At 43.6% G+C, this 18,387-nt stretch overlaps 1 protein-coding gene across 1 annotated transcript in view; it reads right to left on the bottom strand.

Annotated features, from left to right (window-relative positions):
- The window catches only part of firrm (fignl1 interacting regulator of recombination and mitosis), a 39,994-nt gene extending 21,607 nt beyond the window's left edge, over window positions 1-18,387 (bottom strand). The window contains exons 1-9 of the mRNA XM_083647330.1: window positions 18,307-18,387; window positions 15,853-15,957; window positions 15,567-15,707; window positions 14,466-14,628; window positions 12,905-12,989; window positions 11,782-11,920; window positions 10,799-10,888; window positions 9,246-9,305; window positions 7,613-7,748 (exon numbers count right to left, since the gene is read on the bottom strand). Coding sequence (XP_083503456.1) covers window positions 7,613-7,748; window positions 9,246-9,305; window positions 10,799-10,888; window positions 11,782-11,920; window positions 12,905-12,989; window positions 14,466-14,628; window positions 15,567-15,707; window positions 15,853-15,957; window positions 18,307-18,372 — 985 coding nt within the window. The 5' untranslated portion in view covers window positions 18,373-18,387. The remainder of the gene's footprint in view (window positions 1-7,612; window positions 7,749-9,245; window positions 9,306-10,798; window positions 10,889-11,781; window positions 11,921-12,904; window positions 12,990-14,465; window positions 14,629-15,566; window positions 15,708-15,852; window positions 15,958-18,306) is intronic.

Here is an 18,387-nt window from a genome sequence, read left to right as displayed (position 1 = left end):
TGGCGGGCCAAAACAAACAGTGCTGACCAATTTGGGGCCCGCAGGCCAAACTTGGCCCGTGGGCCCCAAATTGGTCAGCACTGTTATTAGGGGTGGGGGAAAAAATCGATTCACCTAAGTATCGCGATTTTTAATGTCACGATTTTTTGAATCGATCTTTTATTCCAGAATCGATAATCGAAAAAAAAAAGAATTTTGGTGCTTGCAGTCAGGCCACTCACTGAACAGCAGGCCAGGCGCCACCTACTGGTTTACTAGTGGTTTTATTACTTTATTAGTTAGTCTGAAGTAATAATTACACTTCAGGGTTAAAGTGGGTGCATCTCATTATAAAATTGGACTTCAAACGGCCCAAATCCGGCTTCAAACGGCCCAAATTGGGCTTCAAACGGCCCAAATTTCACACACGTCGGCCCATATCGGCCTGGCCTGCTTGGTATCTAATGCCCGGCCTGAATTATGATCCCAGTCCGCCCCTGTTTTTAACTATATCGCCCAGCCCTACTCATGATAAATAATATACAGTCTCTAGTGTATGATTCAACTTTTCCCATGTTCTAATCTAGTGTAAAAAAGCAAACAAACAAAAAAGAAAAGAAAAAAATAAACAAAAATCGCAATAAATCGTAATATCGAATCGCAATAATCGTAGAATCGCAATACTTAAGAATCGCAATATAAATCGAATCGGCACCCAAGAATCGTGATAGTATCGAATCGGGAGATAAGTGAATCGCCACAGCCCTAACTGTTATAGACTAATGCATTCCCCTGGCTGGCAAAGTTTGCGCAACACTTATCCACGTTTCCCCGTGCGGTTATCCCCATGCCGACCGCGTGTTGCAGTGGATGACAGCAGGGCGCACTGACTGTGTGTGTCTGCCTCTCTGCCTGCACTGCACATGAGGGGGAGAAGGACAGGGAGACCCCGCCGGTCCGAGTGGCAGGCGAGATGTCTCCCCTCATCTGTAAAGACCTAGTCTAAAATGAACTAGTTGTGCCATTGTTTCCACGGGCACAACATGTTGGGTAAGCAGTTAACACGTTGACTGCCATTGACGTATTAATACGTCAAAAATAATCCAACGGTTGACTGCCAGCGACGTATTAACACATTGAGTGCCAGCCGTTTTTTCAATCCTGTAGGTAAGTTGTGCCAGGTTTTTTTTTGAGGATTCTGGCTCATTTTACAAGAGCCGAGGATTCTTTTCTGTTAAGACTTCGTGAACACCAATCATCTAAAAATAACTAATAGAATGTGTGCTTTCTCTGTCTAAAAGAGTTAGTTTGCAGAGTTAGTAGTTATGTAGATATTAGCCGTTGAGTACAGCATGGTTTTAGCGTCTGAGACAGGAAGCTGAGATAATCGCAGTTTTGTGAAATTCAATCAAACAGTCAGAACAGTCACCTGCCTGTGATTATGGGTGCCCTTGGGCAAGTCTGTATACTGTATTGTGTGTGTGTGTGTGTGTGTGTGTGTGTGTGTGTGTGTGTGTGTGTGTGTGTGTGTTCGCGCGTTGCTCCGCGGCTCTGAGAGGAAGAGATCTCTGTCCGTTCTTTGCCCCCACAGCGTGTCTGTCTCCCACTCTGTGTTCTCTCTCTCTCTCTCTCTCTCTCTCTCTCTCTCTCTCTCTCTCTCTCTCTCTCTCTCTCCTCTCTCTCCTCTCTCTCTCCTCTCTCTCCTCTCTCTCCTCTCTCTCTCTCTCTCTCTCTCTCTCTCTCTCTCTCTCTCTCTCTCTCCTCTCTCTCTCTCTCGGGACTAGAGAGAGAGAGAGAGAGAGAGAGAGTGTGTGTGTGTCTCCAAACTCCTCCCTCCGCACAGACGGAGGGAGGAGGCTCCGCGGCCGCTTTCGGGCAGTCTGGACTGTAAAAAAACTGGCTCGTTCGTGTCGGCTGAGAGCTTTGAAGAAGCTTTTGCGATTCTGGTCTTATTTATGCGCAAAGGTACTCGAGTGTGTGTGTGTGCGCGCGCGTGTGTGTGTGTGTGTGTGTGTGTGTGTGTGTGTGTGTGTGTGTGTGAAATCGAAAGAGTTTTCGCCCAGCTACTTCCTTGAAAATTACACTGGCTTTCTCCAGCGCGCTGGCTGGCTGTGGCTCTGGCTGTGGCTGGCTGTGGCTTTCTCTCTGTCTTGGGAGAGAACTGTCGCCACTTAGTGGTCGGTAAAATAGATTATACACATTCTCTTCCTCCAATATTGATATAAAAGACGTAAAAGGGGTTGATTGATGTCCCACCGTCAAAAAAAAAAAATGTTTATGTAAGACGAGATATCTCGTCTTTGGCACTCAACGGTCGGATTATGTAAGACGAGATATCTCGTCCATGGCACTCAAGGTGTTAATACGTCAAAAAAAAATTTTTTTGACGGTGCTACGTGGATCAATGCCCCCCGCGTCTCCTATGGAGATATTGGAAGTATTGAATGTGTATAATCTATTTTACCGACCAGCTAGGTGGCGACGGTCCTCTCCCGACAGAGATAAAGTCAACCAAAAGCAGCCGCCTCCCGCGGCTGCTTCCTCCATTCTCAAGGAAATGGCTTGGCGATTTTACAGTCAGAAACGAACGAGCCTCATTCTCATACTGTAGGCGGGGGCGCTTTCGCGCTGCTGCGGTGCGGGGTTCCAGAAATGGATGGGTGGGCAGCATAAAGCCTAGAGTCGCACGGGGCTTCATCGGGGCTCTCAAACCCAAGAGACGAGTGAGACCTATCCACACTCGCTGCCAGGGAGGGAGGCTGCTCAAACTCGCTGCCAGGGAGGGAGGCTGCTCAAACTCAGCAGCAGAGCACTCGCTTGTGACAAACGCAGGCTGAAAGCCACTAGACACGCCCACGGAGGGAGGAGTTGAAGGAGAGGGCGTTCGGAACTATATTGTTTGGATGTCTGATCTCTCACTGATGCCAAAAATAAATGGTTAAAGTGACTGTTCTGCCTGTTTGATTGAATTTCACAAAACTGCGATTATCTCAGCTTTCACTCTCAGACGCTAAAACCATGCTGTACTCAACGGCTAATATCTACATAACTACTAACTCTACAAACTAACTCTTTTAGACAGAGAAAGCACACATTCTATTAGTACTTTTGTGAATTTTGTGTTGACAAACTCCAAGCAGAAAAGAATCCTCGGCTCTTGTAAAATGAGCCAGAATCATGCCAGAATCCTCAAAAAACGGCTTGGCAAAAGCTACCTACAGCAAAAAAAAAACGGCTGGCAGTCAATGTGTTAATCAATGCATAGCCTACAAATGAATCTCGCTCTGAATGCGTCTAATGTGCGCATAATAGGCTATCTGATCTGTCATTAGGCGATGCAGCTCTGTACTCCCATTGTGAAACAATTTCTCTGGCATGTGTTGGATTGGTAAAGAAAGAGTAACGTTAACTTGATACGTTTCAATCGTCAATTAACGCTGCGCAACGCTCAACATGCAGTGCAGTCAGATAATTAATTGAAGAGGAATCGTCCTATAGAGGATGACAATTAAATGTGAAGATACTAGCCTACACAATACACAGCTCGTTGTCTGCATAAGTTATTTAAGATATAGATTGTATAGTTTATTTTTCTTTTACCATGCAACAAATGTTTAGTTTGTGAAAGTGTGACATTATATTGCAAGATAAGCCTCATCTTCCATGTTGTTTTCTAGTTCTTATAATAACAATTTCCAACAACAGCATTTGTTTTGCATGTTGTGTATTTCAAATAAAAGACTATTTTTCCAGTCATATATTTTCATTATTCAAGTTTTATAAAAACAAAAATATAAATATCGTATCGTATCGTTATCGTGAACCCAATATCGTGTATTGTATCGTATCGTGACACCCCTACATGCTACACACGGTGAGGCTTGCCAGGCTTCATTGCATGACAACTTTTGGCACCAAAATTACTGGAATCAGCAATTGCGTGTCCTCAAAAGTCATCAGGTTGTGTCTGGCACAGTACATGGAAAATGACACTGTTGGGGGTTTTCCATACAAAAAGCTGCCTTTAGACACTATAGAGGGGGGACTAAGAGCCCTTTAGACACTAAAGGCTGGCTCAGACTGAACCAACTGAACCAGGGGGTTCCTCCGTATATAACCCCCCCACTAAAAACATGCAGAAGATCAGATCGTCATCGTCATCCGACCAGTGACGACAACATCCGAAGTTGGTCCCCGGGCGCTGTACGAGAAAGCGACCACTGCTCCTGGCCTGCCCCTCGGAAGAAAGGACATGCCTGGATGGGTTAAATGCAGAGGACACTTTTCACCGGCCACCGTCAGCATGAGTGTGTTGTGGCCGCATGCATGAATTGTGGTGTTCGTGTGACAATATAAGACGGGCTTGTCCGTTACGAGAGTTTTTTGACTACAGGATTTTCGGGACGATTATGCCCGATTCACCCGTCCCGAGAATCGAAGGAGAAATCTGGCCTGGCAGCTTGCCAAGCTTGGTCGGCCCAATGTTCGGCACCGATTATCTTGTAGTGTGAGCGGTTTGCAGATCCAATCTTAAGCCTCCCGATCTGCTCAAAGCCTCATCGGGGCCGTCCCGATCATATCAAACATATTTGATATTTAGGACTGAAAATCTGCGCGAATACATCATCCTGCTGCTGCGCAAGCCTCCCGTCATTATCGTTAATTGACGCTCATTTGATGCGCCGCACTGCAGGCATCAGATAGGCTACCAAATACCAACAGCACAGAACCATGAGTATTTTGGGGAAAATGTCACTAATTTATATCACAATGAATGACCAATAGGGGTGTCACGATACACTCAGTTCACGATACACTCAGTTCACGATACGATACGTATCACGATACTGGGTTCACGATAACGATACGATACGATACGATTTTAACAATATTTTTTTAAACTTGAATAATGACAATATATGACTGGAAAAGTAGTATTTTATTTGAAATGCACAAATACAAAACATGCTGTTGTGGGAAATTGTTATTACAATAACAACTAGAAAAAACATGAGATTGGAGATAAGGCTTATCTTGAAATAGAATGAGTTACACCGTCACTTAGATTTACTTTGAACTAAAAGGTTTCTCAGCAGTATAAATTCTCATTATGCATCTTCAGTTTTTCTTCAAACTCAAACAACAAGACTTTTCTTAGTCTATTTTTTATGCATCTTCAGTTTTTCCTGTCAAGTAAACAGTTTTGCCAGAAACTCAATTGAATGGTTTCTCTCCTGTATAACTTCTCATGTGTCTCTTCAGAGACTTGTTCAACTGAACTACTTTCCACACATTGAACTTCAACAAACAAAGACGTTTCTTTGTCTATTTTTGGGGGAAAAAAGAAAAAAAAAAAATTTTTTTTTTTTTTTTTTTTTTTCCACGATATGAGATTTCATCTCAACGATACATATCGTGACGTTTTACTATCGCGAAATTTCGTGGGACGATATATTGTGACACCCCTAATGACCAATGAATAAAAAGTTGTTATATCGTAGTTTTGAGCCCCTGCCAGTCAGAGGCTGTCCTACCCGTCTATCGAGCAGTGTGGGGGAAAAAGGCATTGTTGCTGCGGGAAGCAATCCAGTCTATCCAAACTTTTATCGATCTCATCATGACATGCAGCAGGGGAATATATTTTGGTAGCCCATGGGCCCTATTCTCCCACAGGCCTTAGGTGCAAAAACTGGCGTTAAACGCAAAAAACGTGCCTTGCGCTTGCCTCGGGAAGATAGCAACATGGTTTTAGGCCCCGAAATGCGCTTTATGCCAAAGAGGCGTGGCGCAGTGCCAGAAAAGGCCAGAATGGGCGTTTCGGCCTTAAATACCGGCCTAACGATATCTTCCCCCCTGGCGTTAATTTAGCGCTTAGCGCTTTTCAAAACCAGGCCTTATTCAGTGCGCCGCGGATATTCTGTGCATATTTATGCACAGCTCTCCTCTGTCTCCTCACACTCTCTCCCTCTCTCTCTCTCACTCTCGTGCGTCAGACAGGCACAAAGACCAATGGAAAAAAGTTGTTCTATCGTAGTTTTGAGCCCGTCATTCAGAGGCTGTTCTCTCCCCCTCTCTCTCTCACACTCCCTCTCTCTCGCGCATCAGACAGTCCCTCTCTCTCTCTCTCACTCAGAGGCTGTTGAGCCACATGTGAAATCTCCCAGCATGCATTGAGGTAAATCCATTTCGACAAGAAATATCAACCAAATCAGCCTAAACTGCCTAAAGTGGTACATAGAAATAATGTTTCTGTTCACACAACATGCAATTCTCGAACATTTAAATATTGGCGAAAATAAAACAGAAATCCAAACACAACCCTATGTGAAACATATATGTAATCCAGGTGGTATAATATCCCTCGCAGATTTAACGTAATTTAGGAGATGAGTGACAGCCGTAACATGGTTCTACTGTGACTTCCTAGTGTGATGTCGCTCCAATAAGACGACTTACTTCACATTTTCTTTTACAATAAAAACACATTTATTTATGCAATGACTTTACATAATGTAGGCTATATTTATGTGCAGCATCCTACCTGTGCAGCAGGGGAGAGAAAACGATATCATTCTGGACAAACTTTCACCAATCTAATCTCATCATGACATAGGGATAGGCTATATTTTTCTAGCCAATGCGTTTAGAACATTCTTTTCACTTTGATCTTGCTATAGTGTAGTGTATTCACATGCTTGCAGTATTTTAAACTGCAGTTAGATTGGTTTGAGAAGCATAATAATATGGAATAATAGCCTATATGTGGAGACAGACAGACGGGGATGAAAGGGAGGGGGGCAGCAGAGCGCTTGGCCTTTCTGACCGGACTGGATCGCTCCGTGGAATTGGAGCTTAAAAGGGAAGCTTGTGATTTGTTTACTGCACTTCCCCAATGAGCAGATTGTGCATAATTTTAATGTAAACGTTTTAATGCTTAAGGCCACCTGTAGCGCCGACACCAAAATATCGAGTGCGCTGGTCCACACCCACTAATCTGCGCTGCGCCTGGCACTAAGCGCAGTTTTTAAGCCGTTGCAACGATAGAGCCCCATGTGTTTGTGTTCTCACTTGTACAGACAATATAGAGTCGCGTTGTTTACACGCTTGCTAACTACCGGGAGATTAATTTGTTTGGGGAGCATATGCGAGGCAGGCATGAAAATGAGGAAAAGAGAGAGAGGTGGGGTGGGGGCGGAGCGCTTTGGTCACTGCTGGAACCCCATTTGACGCTCCAAAATCGAAACAGGTTCAGAGTATGCATGGCCGGGCGTCAAGGTGATTATCCTCCCGATAATCTTAATAATATCCTGTAGTGCGTGGTGCGCCACATTTACAAATCTTGTAGTGTGTGCATGTTGAGATTCTAGGAAATAATCTGGGAAGATTCTCCTGTAGTGCGTGTCACAGCCAGATTTCAAAATCGGCTAGGACTGTCAGAATCCTGTAGTCTGGTGCATTGTTTTTTTTGTTTTTTTTATGGAAACTGATATGAGTGCAGCATGGCATGGCTTGCCGCTGCCAAGGTGCCAATGGAAAATGCCCAAACGTCCCCATTACAAAGAGAAGTGGAAGGCCCTATCTGTGTGCACTATCTGGAAGCTGGGATGCACTGAGGACAGGCCGTCATACTCACGCTGGTCTGTCTGGAGGACCACCTCAGCAAAGGAGCGCAGGGGCAGCAGCTGGGACAGGAGGGCCTCCATGGGAACCAGAGTGGCCATGTTGAGCTCGTCACACAGAGGGGAGGGCAGCACCCGGGCACCGAAACACTATGTTTTTCATTGTTTTATTGATCCTTTATTTAAAGCAGCTACGAGCAAGATTTTCGATTGTTATTAAACAGTATAATTATAATATTGATGCATCACATCTTACCTATAATAGTAGCTGAGACCAAAGCCGTGTGAATCGGAGATTGCTCTCTTGATGATTATAGAGTCTGTGTCTGTCTAACCTCGCGTCACCAGGGGGCTCTCTCTCTCTATCTGTCTACCGGTGGGCCGGATAAACCCGGAAGTGAAACGAAACGGGGTTACGGCAGCTGCCTGCCTTCCGCCGTTTCGCTCTGCCTAGCAACAGACCATAAACAAGGAACACGCCATGCAGGGGCTTGCTACTCTCGCGAACATCTCTCGTTATATTCTAACAGATTTTTTGGAAGTTATTTTGTGGTTATGGCCGAAGTGGCTGCTGCAAACCGTTTCATTTCACTTCCTGATCTGCCCCGGCCACAGACAGACTAACACTGGCCGATTCACTCGGGGTTCAAGCGAGACTACTCCACGTTGGTCTCAGCTACTATTATAGGTAAGATGTGATGCATCAATATTGTAATTATACTGTTTAATAACAATCGAAAATCTTGCTCAGCTGCTTTAAGCAGGGCAATCACATTGTGATTTCCATCTCTTTTTCAAGTGGGATCAAAATTGGCGCCGACCTCAAACTATCCAATCAGAGAACGGTTGACATTTTCTGGGAAATGGAAGGTCAGATTGCGATGCTTATAAAGGACTACCGTAAATTCCGGACTATAAGCCGCACCGGTGTATAAGCCGCACCTGCAAAGTTGACTGTTTTTTACATATATAAGCCGCACCGGACTATAAGCTGCGGGTGTTTTAATGGTTTTTTTTTTTTTTTGTGTTTTAATGTTTAATTACCATATGTAAGGGTTCATGCACAGAGGGGATTGTCGGGAAAGAGATGGCTGTTTGAGGAAGCTCCCATTTATTAACATTTCAACAAAACAACATAACACAACACCACCTGTGTTTCTTTTTTACAGTGCACACAGTGTCATACAGTGTCATACAGTGTGGTGAAAAGAGGGCAAGAGAGGAAATTAAAACAGAAGTGGATTTATAGTTAGAAAGAGTGCTAAAGAAGAGAGAATTCAGTTTTTTTTTTTTTTTTTCCTGAAAAAATCCATAGATAAGCCGCACCGTTATATAAGCCGCAGGGGCCAAAAAAGGCCAAAAAACGGGAAAAAAGCCGCGGCTTATAGTCCGGAATTTACGGTATATCTATATTTTCACCACAAATCCAATGCCGCCATCCGTGAGTCTCTACGAGTGACGGTTGCGGAGATAAGAGGACAGCGGGGGGGTTGGGGGTTTCAAGTCACTGACCAAACACTCTATTTCAGTGATTGCTGTCAGAATATAGAGCCATTTAACACTTATTTTCACACAAAAACATCGCTGAATGCACCTTTAAGATCAGATCAGATTTTCCAATCCACAACAAAAATGCACATACCTGACGATCTGGAGGTAGAGTTGATGAAAGCAGCTACAATACTTTGTCAGAAAAGATTTGAATTCCTGTTATGAGAGTAAAGAGTTACAGGTATAAGTTCCATCACTTTGATTTGTAAAGCCCAGTTTACACTGATGATTCGCAACAAGACAAAACCGCTTTAGAACGTTGTAGGGGAAGGTTGCAGCGGTGTAAACTGGCCCTTCTCATCTCGACTCCACGCTGAATTCAGACAATTCAGTGTGTCAAGTCACAGGGGCTGGTTCAGCATGTCACGTCACAGGGGCTGGTTCAGCATGTCAAGTCACAGGGGCTGGTTCAGCATGTCAAGTCACAGGGGCTGGTTCAGCATGTCAAGTCCCAGGGGCTGGTTCAGCATGTCAAGTCACAGGGGCTGGTTCAGCATGTCAAGTCACAGGGGCTGGTTCAGCATGTCAAGTCACAGGGGCTGGTTCAGCGTGTCACGTCACAGGGGCTGGTTCAGCATGTCAAGTCACAGGGGCTGGTTCAGCATGTCACGTCACAGGGGCTGGTTCAGCATGTCACGTCACAGGGACTGGTTCAGCGTGTCACGTCACAGGGGCTGGTTCAGCATGTCAAGTCACAGGGGCTGGTTCAGCATGTCAAGTCACAGGGGCTGGTTCAGCGTGTCACGTCACAGGGGCTGGTTCAGCATGTCAAGTCACAGGGGCTGGTTCAGCATGTCAAGTCACAGGGGCTGGTTCAGCATGTCAAGTCACAGGGGCTGGTTCAGCATGTCAAGTCACAGGGGCTGGTTCAGCATGTCAAGTCACAGGGGCTGGTTCAGCGTGTCAAGTCACAGGGGCTGGTTCAGCATGTCAAGTCACAGGGGCTGGTTCAGCATGTCAAGTCACAGGGGCTGGTTCAGCATGTCAAGTCACAGGGGCTGGTTCAGCGTGTCAAGTCACAGGGGCTGGTTCAGCATGTCAAGTCACAGGGGCTGGTTCAGCATGTCAAGTCACAGGGGCTGGTTCAGCATGTCACGTCACAGGGGCTGGTTCAGCATGTCAAGTCACAGGGGCTGGTTCAGCGTGTCAAGTCACAGGGGCTGGTTCAGCATGTCAAGTCACAGGGGCTGGTTCAGCATGTCAAGTCACAGGGGCTGGTTCAGCATGTCACGTCACAGGGGCTGGTTCAGCATGTCAAGTCACAGGGGCTGGTTCAGCATGTCACGTCACAGGGGCTGGTTCAGCATGTCACGTCACAGGGGCTGGTTCAGCATGTCAAGTCACAGGGGCTGGTTCAGCATGTCAAGTCACAGGGGCTGGTTCAGCATGTCAAGTCACAGGGGCTGGTTCAGCATGTCACGTCACAGGGGCTGGTTCAGCGTGTCAAGTCACAGGGGCTGGTTCAGCATGTCACGTCACAGGGGCTGGTTCAGCGTGTCAAGTCACAGGGGCGGGTTGCAAGTAGTTGCAAGTTTCAACTCGTCTTGTGGTGAATCTTTGGTCCAAACTGGGCTTTAAGTGGAGATAAAACAGATGTATGCACAGTATTAGATGTAATAGTACTTTCATAGGGAACATGGTTGTAGTACCTTTACGTAATGAACTAAAGTGTTGGCAAAGAATCGGCACATCTTGGTGGTTTTCTGGAACAGCTTGTATTCAGGGCTCTGTGCTGCCTCCTGACAAAGAGACAATGTGACACAAGACGCTGAGATGAACAGGGCTCATGATCCCCTGAGCTCACACTCACAAACCTCACTGTGTGAAAAGATCCTCATCTGTCCTACAAAGCAGACACAATCAATACTAACTGACACAATCAATACTAACTGACACAATCATATTCACTCATGTGGTTTCTCCCTTTCGGATCAAGCATTTAGTGAGTGCAGACAAAAAACATACTGCGCTGTAAGCTGCTACAGCTACATTAATAATAACATTTTAGAGATTCAACTGGGTATCATCATTGTTGGGGGTAACTCATTACAAAAGTAACATATTACATGTAATTACTTTTAGCAGTAACTCAGTAATATAACTTATTACCAATAGGATTTCAGTAATATTATACCAGTTACTTTGTCAAGTTACACAAGTTACAACTTGAGTAAAAACAAAAATAATCAAAGCACATATTTATATAAGATACAATCATTTCCTAATCAAACTGTGTGTGTTTATGACCATATAGATGACAATAACAAAGGAAAAAGACGACATTTAGACTTTTGGACGGTTTACACTGACTTCAAGACGGGGCGGCAATGTCATTCTGCTACTGCTGTTATTTTGGTTAAAGTATTGCAAAAGTAGTGTAATAAGTAACGAGTTTTCTCTACACAGACAGTAATATTGTAAAGTAACTTATTACTTTCAAATGAAAGTAACTAGTAATATGTAGTATATTACATTTTGAAAGTAACTTGCGCAACACTGGGTATCATTTTAGAGTGACTTCCAATAACGGCAAAATAAGAATAAGCTTACATTTTCAGGTAATTTTATTGATCTACTTCTTCATTCAGTTCTTTGTTCAAGTGCCCAGTACACCGTCAGAGAGCGTTCCTACCTGTAGGCCTCCAAATTGGATCTGCTCAGCCAGCTCCAGACAGCTGTGGATGGAGGCTAGCAGGTTGTCACACAGGCTGCTGCTGATGTCACCGTGACGGAGATGTTCCTCCACCAACGCCTGGTGCTTCACACTCTGTCTGCACACACAGAGACCCGACAATCAGCAAAGAGCTCTATGCACTACTCCAACTATCATGACTTTCAACTAAGGAACTCTTCTAATACTGTATGTCAGTCTAAACAAAAAGTGTCACCGCGAGTGTGTGTGTGTTAGGGCTGCACGATTAATCGTATTTTCATCGTCATCACGATATGAAAATGCGCGATGAACACATCGCAAAAGTCACGTGTTATCGCAATTTTTTTTATTTATTTTTTACAGTGCACCTGAACGCAACATGCAAGATACCGGCTGAATAAGTGTCCAAATGTTCATGTCATTCTGGCCAATACTCCACTTCTGTTATAACATTTCAGTCTGGAATATGGAATATCTTTCAATAATCGTTATGCCTAAAAGGCTAAAAGTAATCTCATGTGTAAGAAATGATTGTTCTACATTGAAGTAAAAATGTAAATAATTAACTTGTTGGTTTGGGATTTTTTTTTTGCTTCAAGAGTGCATTTTTGTTTGTATGACCCTCAACACAGGCTTTGAGAATCCCGTGCCACTTACTGATACGTATGCTTAAATTAACACACTCATATTGCAAAATGAATTTAGGCCCTCACTGTAATACTTCAGAAGTTGAATTTGAAGTTCAGCATTAATACATTTGTAATTTCTTATCTTAGATTTACCTTTGTGTGTTATTGCAATATAAAACTACGGTACATAATTGAGAATCGATTCTAGATTCTGGAATCGAGAATCGTTGGAATCGAGAATCGATTCTGGAATCGGATCGTGACCCCAGGAATCGGAATCGGATCGGATCGTGGCTTAGCCGGATCGGAGCACCCCTACCCATTAATATTTTTGTTTATAGCATTTTTTTATTTATCGCAGGTCATATCGTCATCGCAATATTGAACAGTGTTATCGCACATCGCAGCTTTTCCTCATATCGTGCAGCCCTGGTGTGTGTGTGTGTGTGTGTGTGCGCGTGTGTGGTACTGACTTAATAATGGATTTCCACGTGTTGGCGTGCAGTGCAATGTCCAGGGTTGAGATGATGGAGCAGATATCCAGGAGGTTGTGAATCACTAAGGAAGATTAAAAAACTTAAAAATCTTTAGTACAAGGATGACCACTTTGAAGGCAGAGGAGTAAATCATGAAAAGGGGAAATACCAAACAGCTAGAGATGCATCGATTGAAATTTTCTTGGCCCATTCCGATTTTTGTTCATAGTCTGGACCGGCCGATTCCAATTTTCTTTCTTTTCTAATATACCGGTATACGGTGTATATATATAATAATATTCTTTCTCAGCTTGCTCCTATGCAGAGATATCAATTGGTATTTGCAGCTAATCCATGATCTCATTAGGGGTGGGAATCGCTGAGTAGCTCACGATACGATATCGTCACGATACTTGGCCCCCGATAACGATATTATCACGATACAGCGATACTGCGATAATCGATATATTGGAAGACGATACATCACGATACCTGTGTAACTGAAGAGAAAAAAATACCCCTAAAAGGCAAGAAGCAGGTATTATGTATTTATTAGCAGAATTGACATGAACTCTCTCAGAGCTCACTCACTCACTCATACCATTTTCGATACCACGGAGGAAAAGTTACACATTAAGTCTTTTTATTATTATTATTAAAACAAGAAAACCTATATAACCTACCTACCTATATAATTTCTAAAAGATATTAATGATCAAACATTTCCATTCATGTAGCCTACAGTATTTATGTTTTTGTTTCAACTACAAACATAAATAAACGTCAACTTGAAACTATGTTTCAACTACCACACACAGCATAATATTTTAGCCTGTTTATTAAAAAAAAAAAAAAAAAAAAATTTTTTTTTTTTTTTTTTTTTTTTAATAAACATATCGATACTTGGTGCCAGTGTATCGATAACGTATCGCAAGTGGAAATATCGCGATACCGTGAGTATCGATATTTTGTCCCACCCCTAGATCTCATAGTTAACTCGTTCGGTTCATATTAGTCCACAATATTAAATTCAATAATAAAGGTTATTACTTGACAGTAATCGAATCGAATCATGAGGCCAGTGAAGATTCACAGCCCTATATACATTTAATTGCAAAGACTATATGCCTCTTGTCTTTTTATTTACATTGCAATGTTTTGTGTAAATTAATAAAACTATTAATTCAACTCTTAAATTAATATGACTGTGACTAGTGACTGTGTCACTGTGTCACAATGTCTTTAGCAATCAGGCACGCCTTCCCAACCTGACTCTGTTAACTTTTTGAAACAAACCACGCTCTCATTGATGCTACGACCTGTCAGTCATCAATTTTGACCCGTAGACCCGCCCTCAAAACAACAGCAGGGGCTGCGAAGTGGCACAGACTCATGTAGCATGCGGAGCACAAGGGTTCAACGTCATTTGAGTCTGGGGAGAGGCTACCTGCCGGTCGATCAGTGCATCTCTACAAGCAGCATGGTGGTTGAAAACAGAGACACGCGATACGCGGGCACACACACACACACACACACACACACACACACACAGACACACCTGTGACGATGTCAGAGATATCCTCCTCTGAAGCATTGGTGTGGAGAGAGATCCTGTCCAGTAGCTCCATCAGGCCCTTGTGGAGGGAGTAGGCCTCCCTGTAGAGTCCCTGTAGCAGGTCAGCCACCAGGGACAGACGACCACAGTAAACCACCTCACTGTCCTGACGACAACATGCAGTACAGCAGGTCAGCCACCAGGGACAGACGGCCACAGTAAACCACCTCACTGTCCTGACGACAACATGCAGTACAGCAGGTCAGCCACCAGGGACAGACGGCCACAGTAAACCACCTCACTGTCCTGACCACGACATGCAGTACAGCAGGACAGCCACCAGGGGGGAGGGGAATCCTGGCTGCACACAATCGCTCGCTGCAGGGCGGCGAGCCGCCTGCGCCACAGTGAGTGTGACCGACCGGTCTAGTCTGTTAACAATAGTGATGGGCAAAAAAGAACAAAACTTTTTGAACGACTCTTTTTAGTGTCCAATACGTACCGAACTGTAGTGTCAAACATCAGAGTGCTCATGAGTCACTTTTCCCACTCACAAACGCCCCCTTGCTGTTACATTGTAACTGTAACATTGCTTAAAGTATCCAAACTCAAAAGGTTCAATACATTTACATGTATCAAGTCGAATGATCCGGTTCTTTGAAAAGAATGGGTCCAGCCATCACTGGTTAACGAAGACGCCGAAATATAACTGCCTGCGCTTCCAAGACGCTTCGCCTCGCTTCTGCGTCCGTTCCGTTTCCAGTGAGTTTGCACCGTTATGGTTAGGGCTGCACAATTAACCATGTCTAATCGTTGTTAGTCCCCACAGTTAAGTGATATTGAAGCATTTAATTTCACTTGGACAGAATGTCTGCTGTGGCTGAAAATGGTCAACATGGTGATAGAAGACAGACTGCAATCAAATAATTTAGTTCCTCAAATTCTCTACGTTGATAACCACAAGTGTTGCCATAATTCTGCATCCCCCCCTTAAGGTGCATACAAACATGCAACACAGACAATGAGTAGAGGTTTAAAATATTTAAATATGCCAATAGAGGTATAATGAACATGTATTTGCATCTGTGGACTAAACTATCTTACCTTGCAGTGCTGGAAGGTGTCCCTCAGGACTTTGAGGATGCAGGAGGGCAAGGAGCGGATGGCATCCAGGTCGGGGGCGTCCTCGAAGGAGCAAACGTGACGCACACAAGCGGACATGGCATCTATTATCTGCACCATTGCCTGAAACACACAGCAAAACATTCACATTTGGTTATGAGGAGAGAAGAATCTCTTTCGTGCAATAAATATCTTACGATACGGAGAGCATCGTTTTTCATCTGAATCTGCAGTACAAGTGGCTGAGCAGCAGGGGGTAATGGAGTACCTGCACAACGTTCCTCAGTAAGGCACGCAGCTCTGTGTTTTGACTGGACAGCCCTCCAGCTTGGTTTGAGACCTCTGTCATCAGGCTGTCAAACATTTTGACTGCCTGCAGATATTCATAACATACATAAGGGCAAGAACACATTCATTTTAAATGCAAGATGTCAACATTTAATAACAGCCATTTTTCTACATTGTGTCGATATAGGCAGAACAATTACCTTTAGGTTTCCCAGTTTCTGAATTGTGAAGAAAACCCACTTTCTGAACTGACTGCAAGTTGTTGACGGTGCATTTACCTCAACCCTAATGCACTTATTGCTTCAGGATGTCTGCTGCCTTCGTGTTTCAAGTTTAGATTAAGACTTTTTAATCCTAGTTTAAATTATTATGAGAGACATTTTCCAATTGACAGATATGAAAATGCAAACCAATTTAGACTGTTCTGTCACCCTGTTGATCTGTGTGACACACCAAGAAACCTCAACATTTTTAAGACTGAATCAATTAATTCACACTTTTTGCAGTTTCCTGGCATAAATAAGTGTGAATTTTGGACTTCCAGACATTTTTGCAAAAAAAAAAAAAAAAGAAAAATCATTAATTACCTCCTGGCTGGAGGTAAGGCTTCAAGTTTTTTGTTTTTACAGTGTTTTCATATTTTTCACCATTTCCCCATGGTTTGGCATAGGGATCCATGTCCCATGCATTTCATGTAAACTGCATGAAATTGATTCCTATTCCAAACATGGGGAAATAGTGGAAAATATGAAAACACTGTAAAAACTACAAATTTAAAGCCTTATCTCCAGGATGAATGCTTAACTCATTCACCGCCAGTTTAGGACTGCCAATATTTAGCACAGGCCAAAGATTTTCATAATTGTTGGTCATCTTTCAAGACCCACAGTAAATTATCTATTAGCACCAGAGTGATTTGCAATACCTCAAAATGAAGATGTACGTCTCTGGGTTCACCAGGAAAAAAAAAGTGAGCTTTTAGCATGTTCTGTACTCTACTTATAGCCATTTATATACACCCTGTTTTCCCCAAAAATGTCTCTCTGAGAAAAGAAATTGCAGAAAATGGCATTTATGTATTTATGCACACAATCTCATGCAGAACTCGCTCTCAATTCTTTTATTTTGAACTGTATTGACATCAGACATGTAAATATTATTCGTTAGGACACAAATGACAAAAAAAAAATATATATATATATATATATATACACATGAAGTGCTTTTTTTTACATTCAACAATACAGTTTACTCTGTGTGAGTGAGTGTGCAGACAGACAGACAGACAGACACACCGACAGACAGACAGACAGACAGACAGACAGACAGACAGACAGACACACACACACACACACACACACACACACACACACACACACACACACACACACACACACACACACACACACACACACACACACACACACACACGATCCCCCTTTTAGATTTCTAACCCCACATAGGATAAGCAATAACCACGCCCTGTGGCGCTGGGATTGGCCAGGAGCAACACTGGAGGGCACGCAGCCCAGCGATTACATGAACCAACTGAATAGCTCTTGAGAAAGGACAGCGGGCTGCTCTGACTCCCGCTTCTGCTGTGCCTTGCTGTTGTGTGTTTATTTTGCACCCGTCCTCGTCTCCCTGTCATATCCCCTGCTATCTGATCGTTCCCGTTTTCCCCTCGGCTATTCAACACGTCCTCACCGCCCTCGCAAACTGATCGATCATTTCCTCATTCCTCCGATGATCAAACACATCTCTTGATTACTTTCTCCCGGCTGGCACAGAGGAAGGCGACTCCAGCTCGTGCAGCGCGCCGAGGCGCGTTTCAATGGCGTTTCTCCTGTCTGCACAAGGAAGCGTTACCAGTTTTCTGCTTTTCCTCCTGCTCAATTTCAAAACAACAGCTGCGGTATGTGTTTGTTCACGTGTTGTCTTAGATGATAGGGACCTGATACCATGTGACAGGCTGGGGAAGTGTTTAAACTACGCCCTGCAGTAATAAAAACAAAAACACGTCAAACACGTCATTGGCGGGGAGGGCTATTTCTGATAACACGTCAAAGACGTCATTGGCGGTGAATGAGTTAACAGCAGGTAATTCATGATTCATTTATTTTTTCACAAATGACTGGAAGTCCAAAATGTACACTTTTTTCTGTTGTTTTCTGGCTTTTTATGTCCTTTTATAATAGGGATTTCTGTTAAATCTGACACTACACAAAAACGTAACTTTATTGACGTATAATTTTATACGCTAAGGGGGTTAAAGATAAAAGGATGCACACGGGTTAAGACCTTTTAAGGCCTTGGGTATAGATATAATTCAAAATATGTTAAGACTCTTTGCAGAACCTACAACCACCCTGTGATGACTAAACTGAGTGAGCATGTTTGCATTGACATGAATTTAGGTCATGTTGTTATTCACCTTGGGTAAGACCTGAGAGAAACAGTCTGCCTCCAGCTCTGACAAAGCCATATGAGGGAGGAACATATCTGTGATGATCTT

The sequence above is a fragment of the Poromitra crassiceps genome (genome assembly GCF_964638095.1).
Source record: "Poromitra crassiceps genome assembly, chromosome: 12".
Lineage (NCBI taxonomy): Eukaryota > Metazoa > Chordata > Actinopteri > Beryciformes > Melamphaidae > Poromitra > Poromitra crassiceps.
The sequence above is the reverse complement of the archived record's forward strand: the minus strand, read 5'-3'. Positions and strand labels throughout refer to the sequence as shown.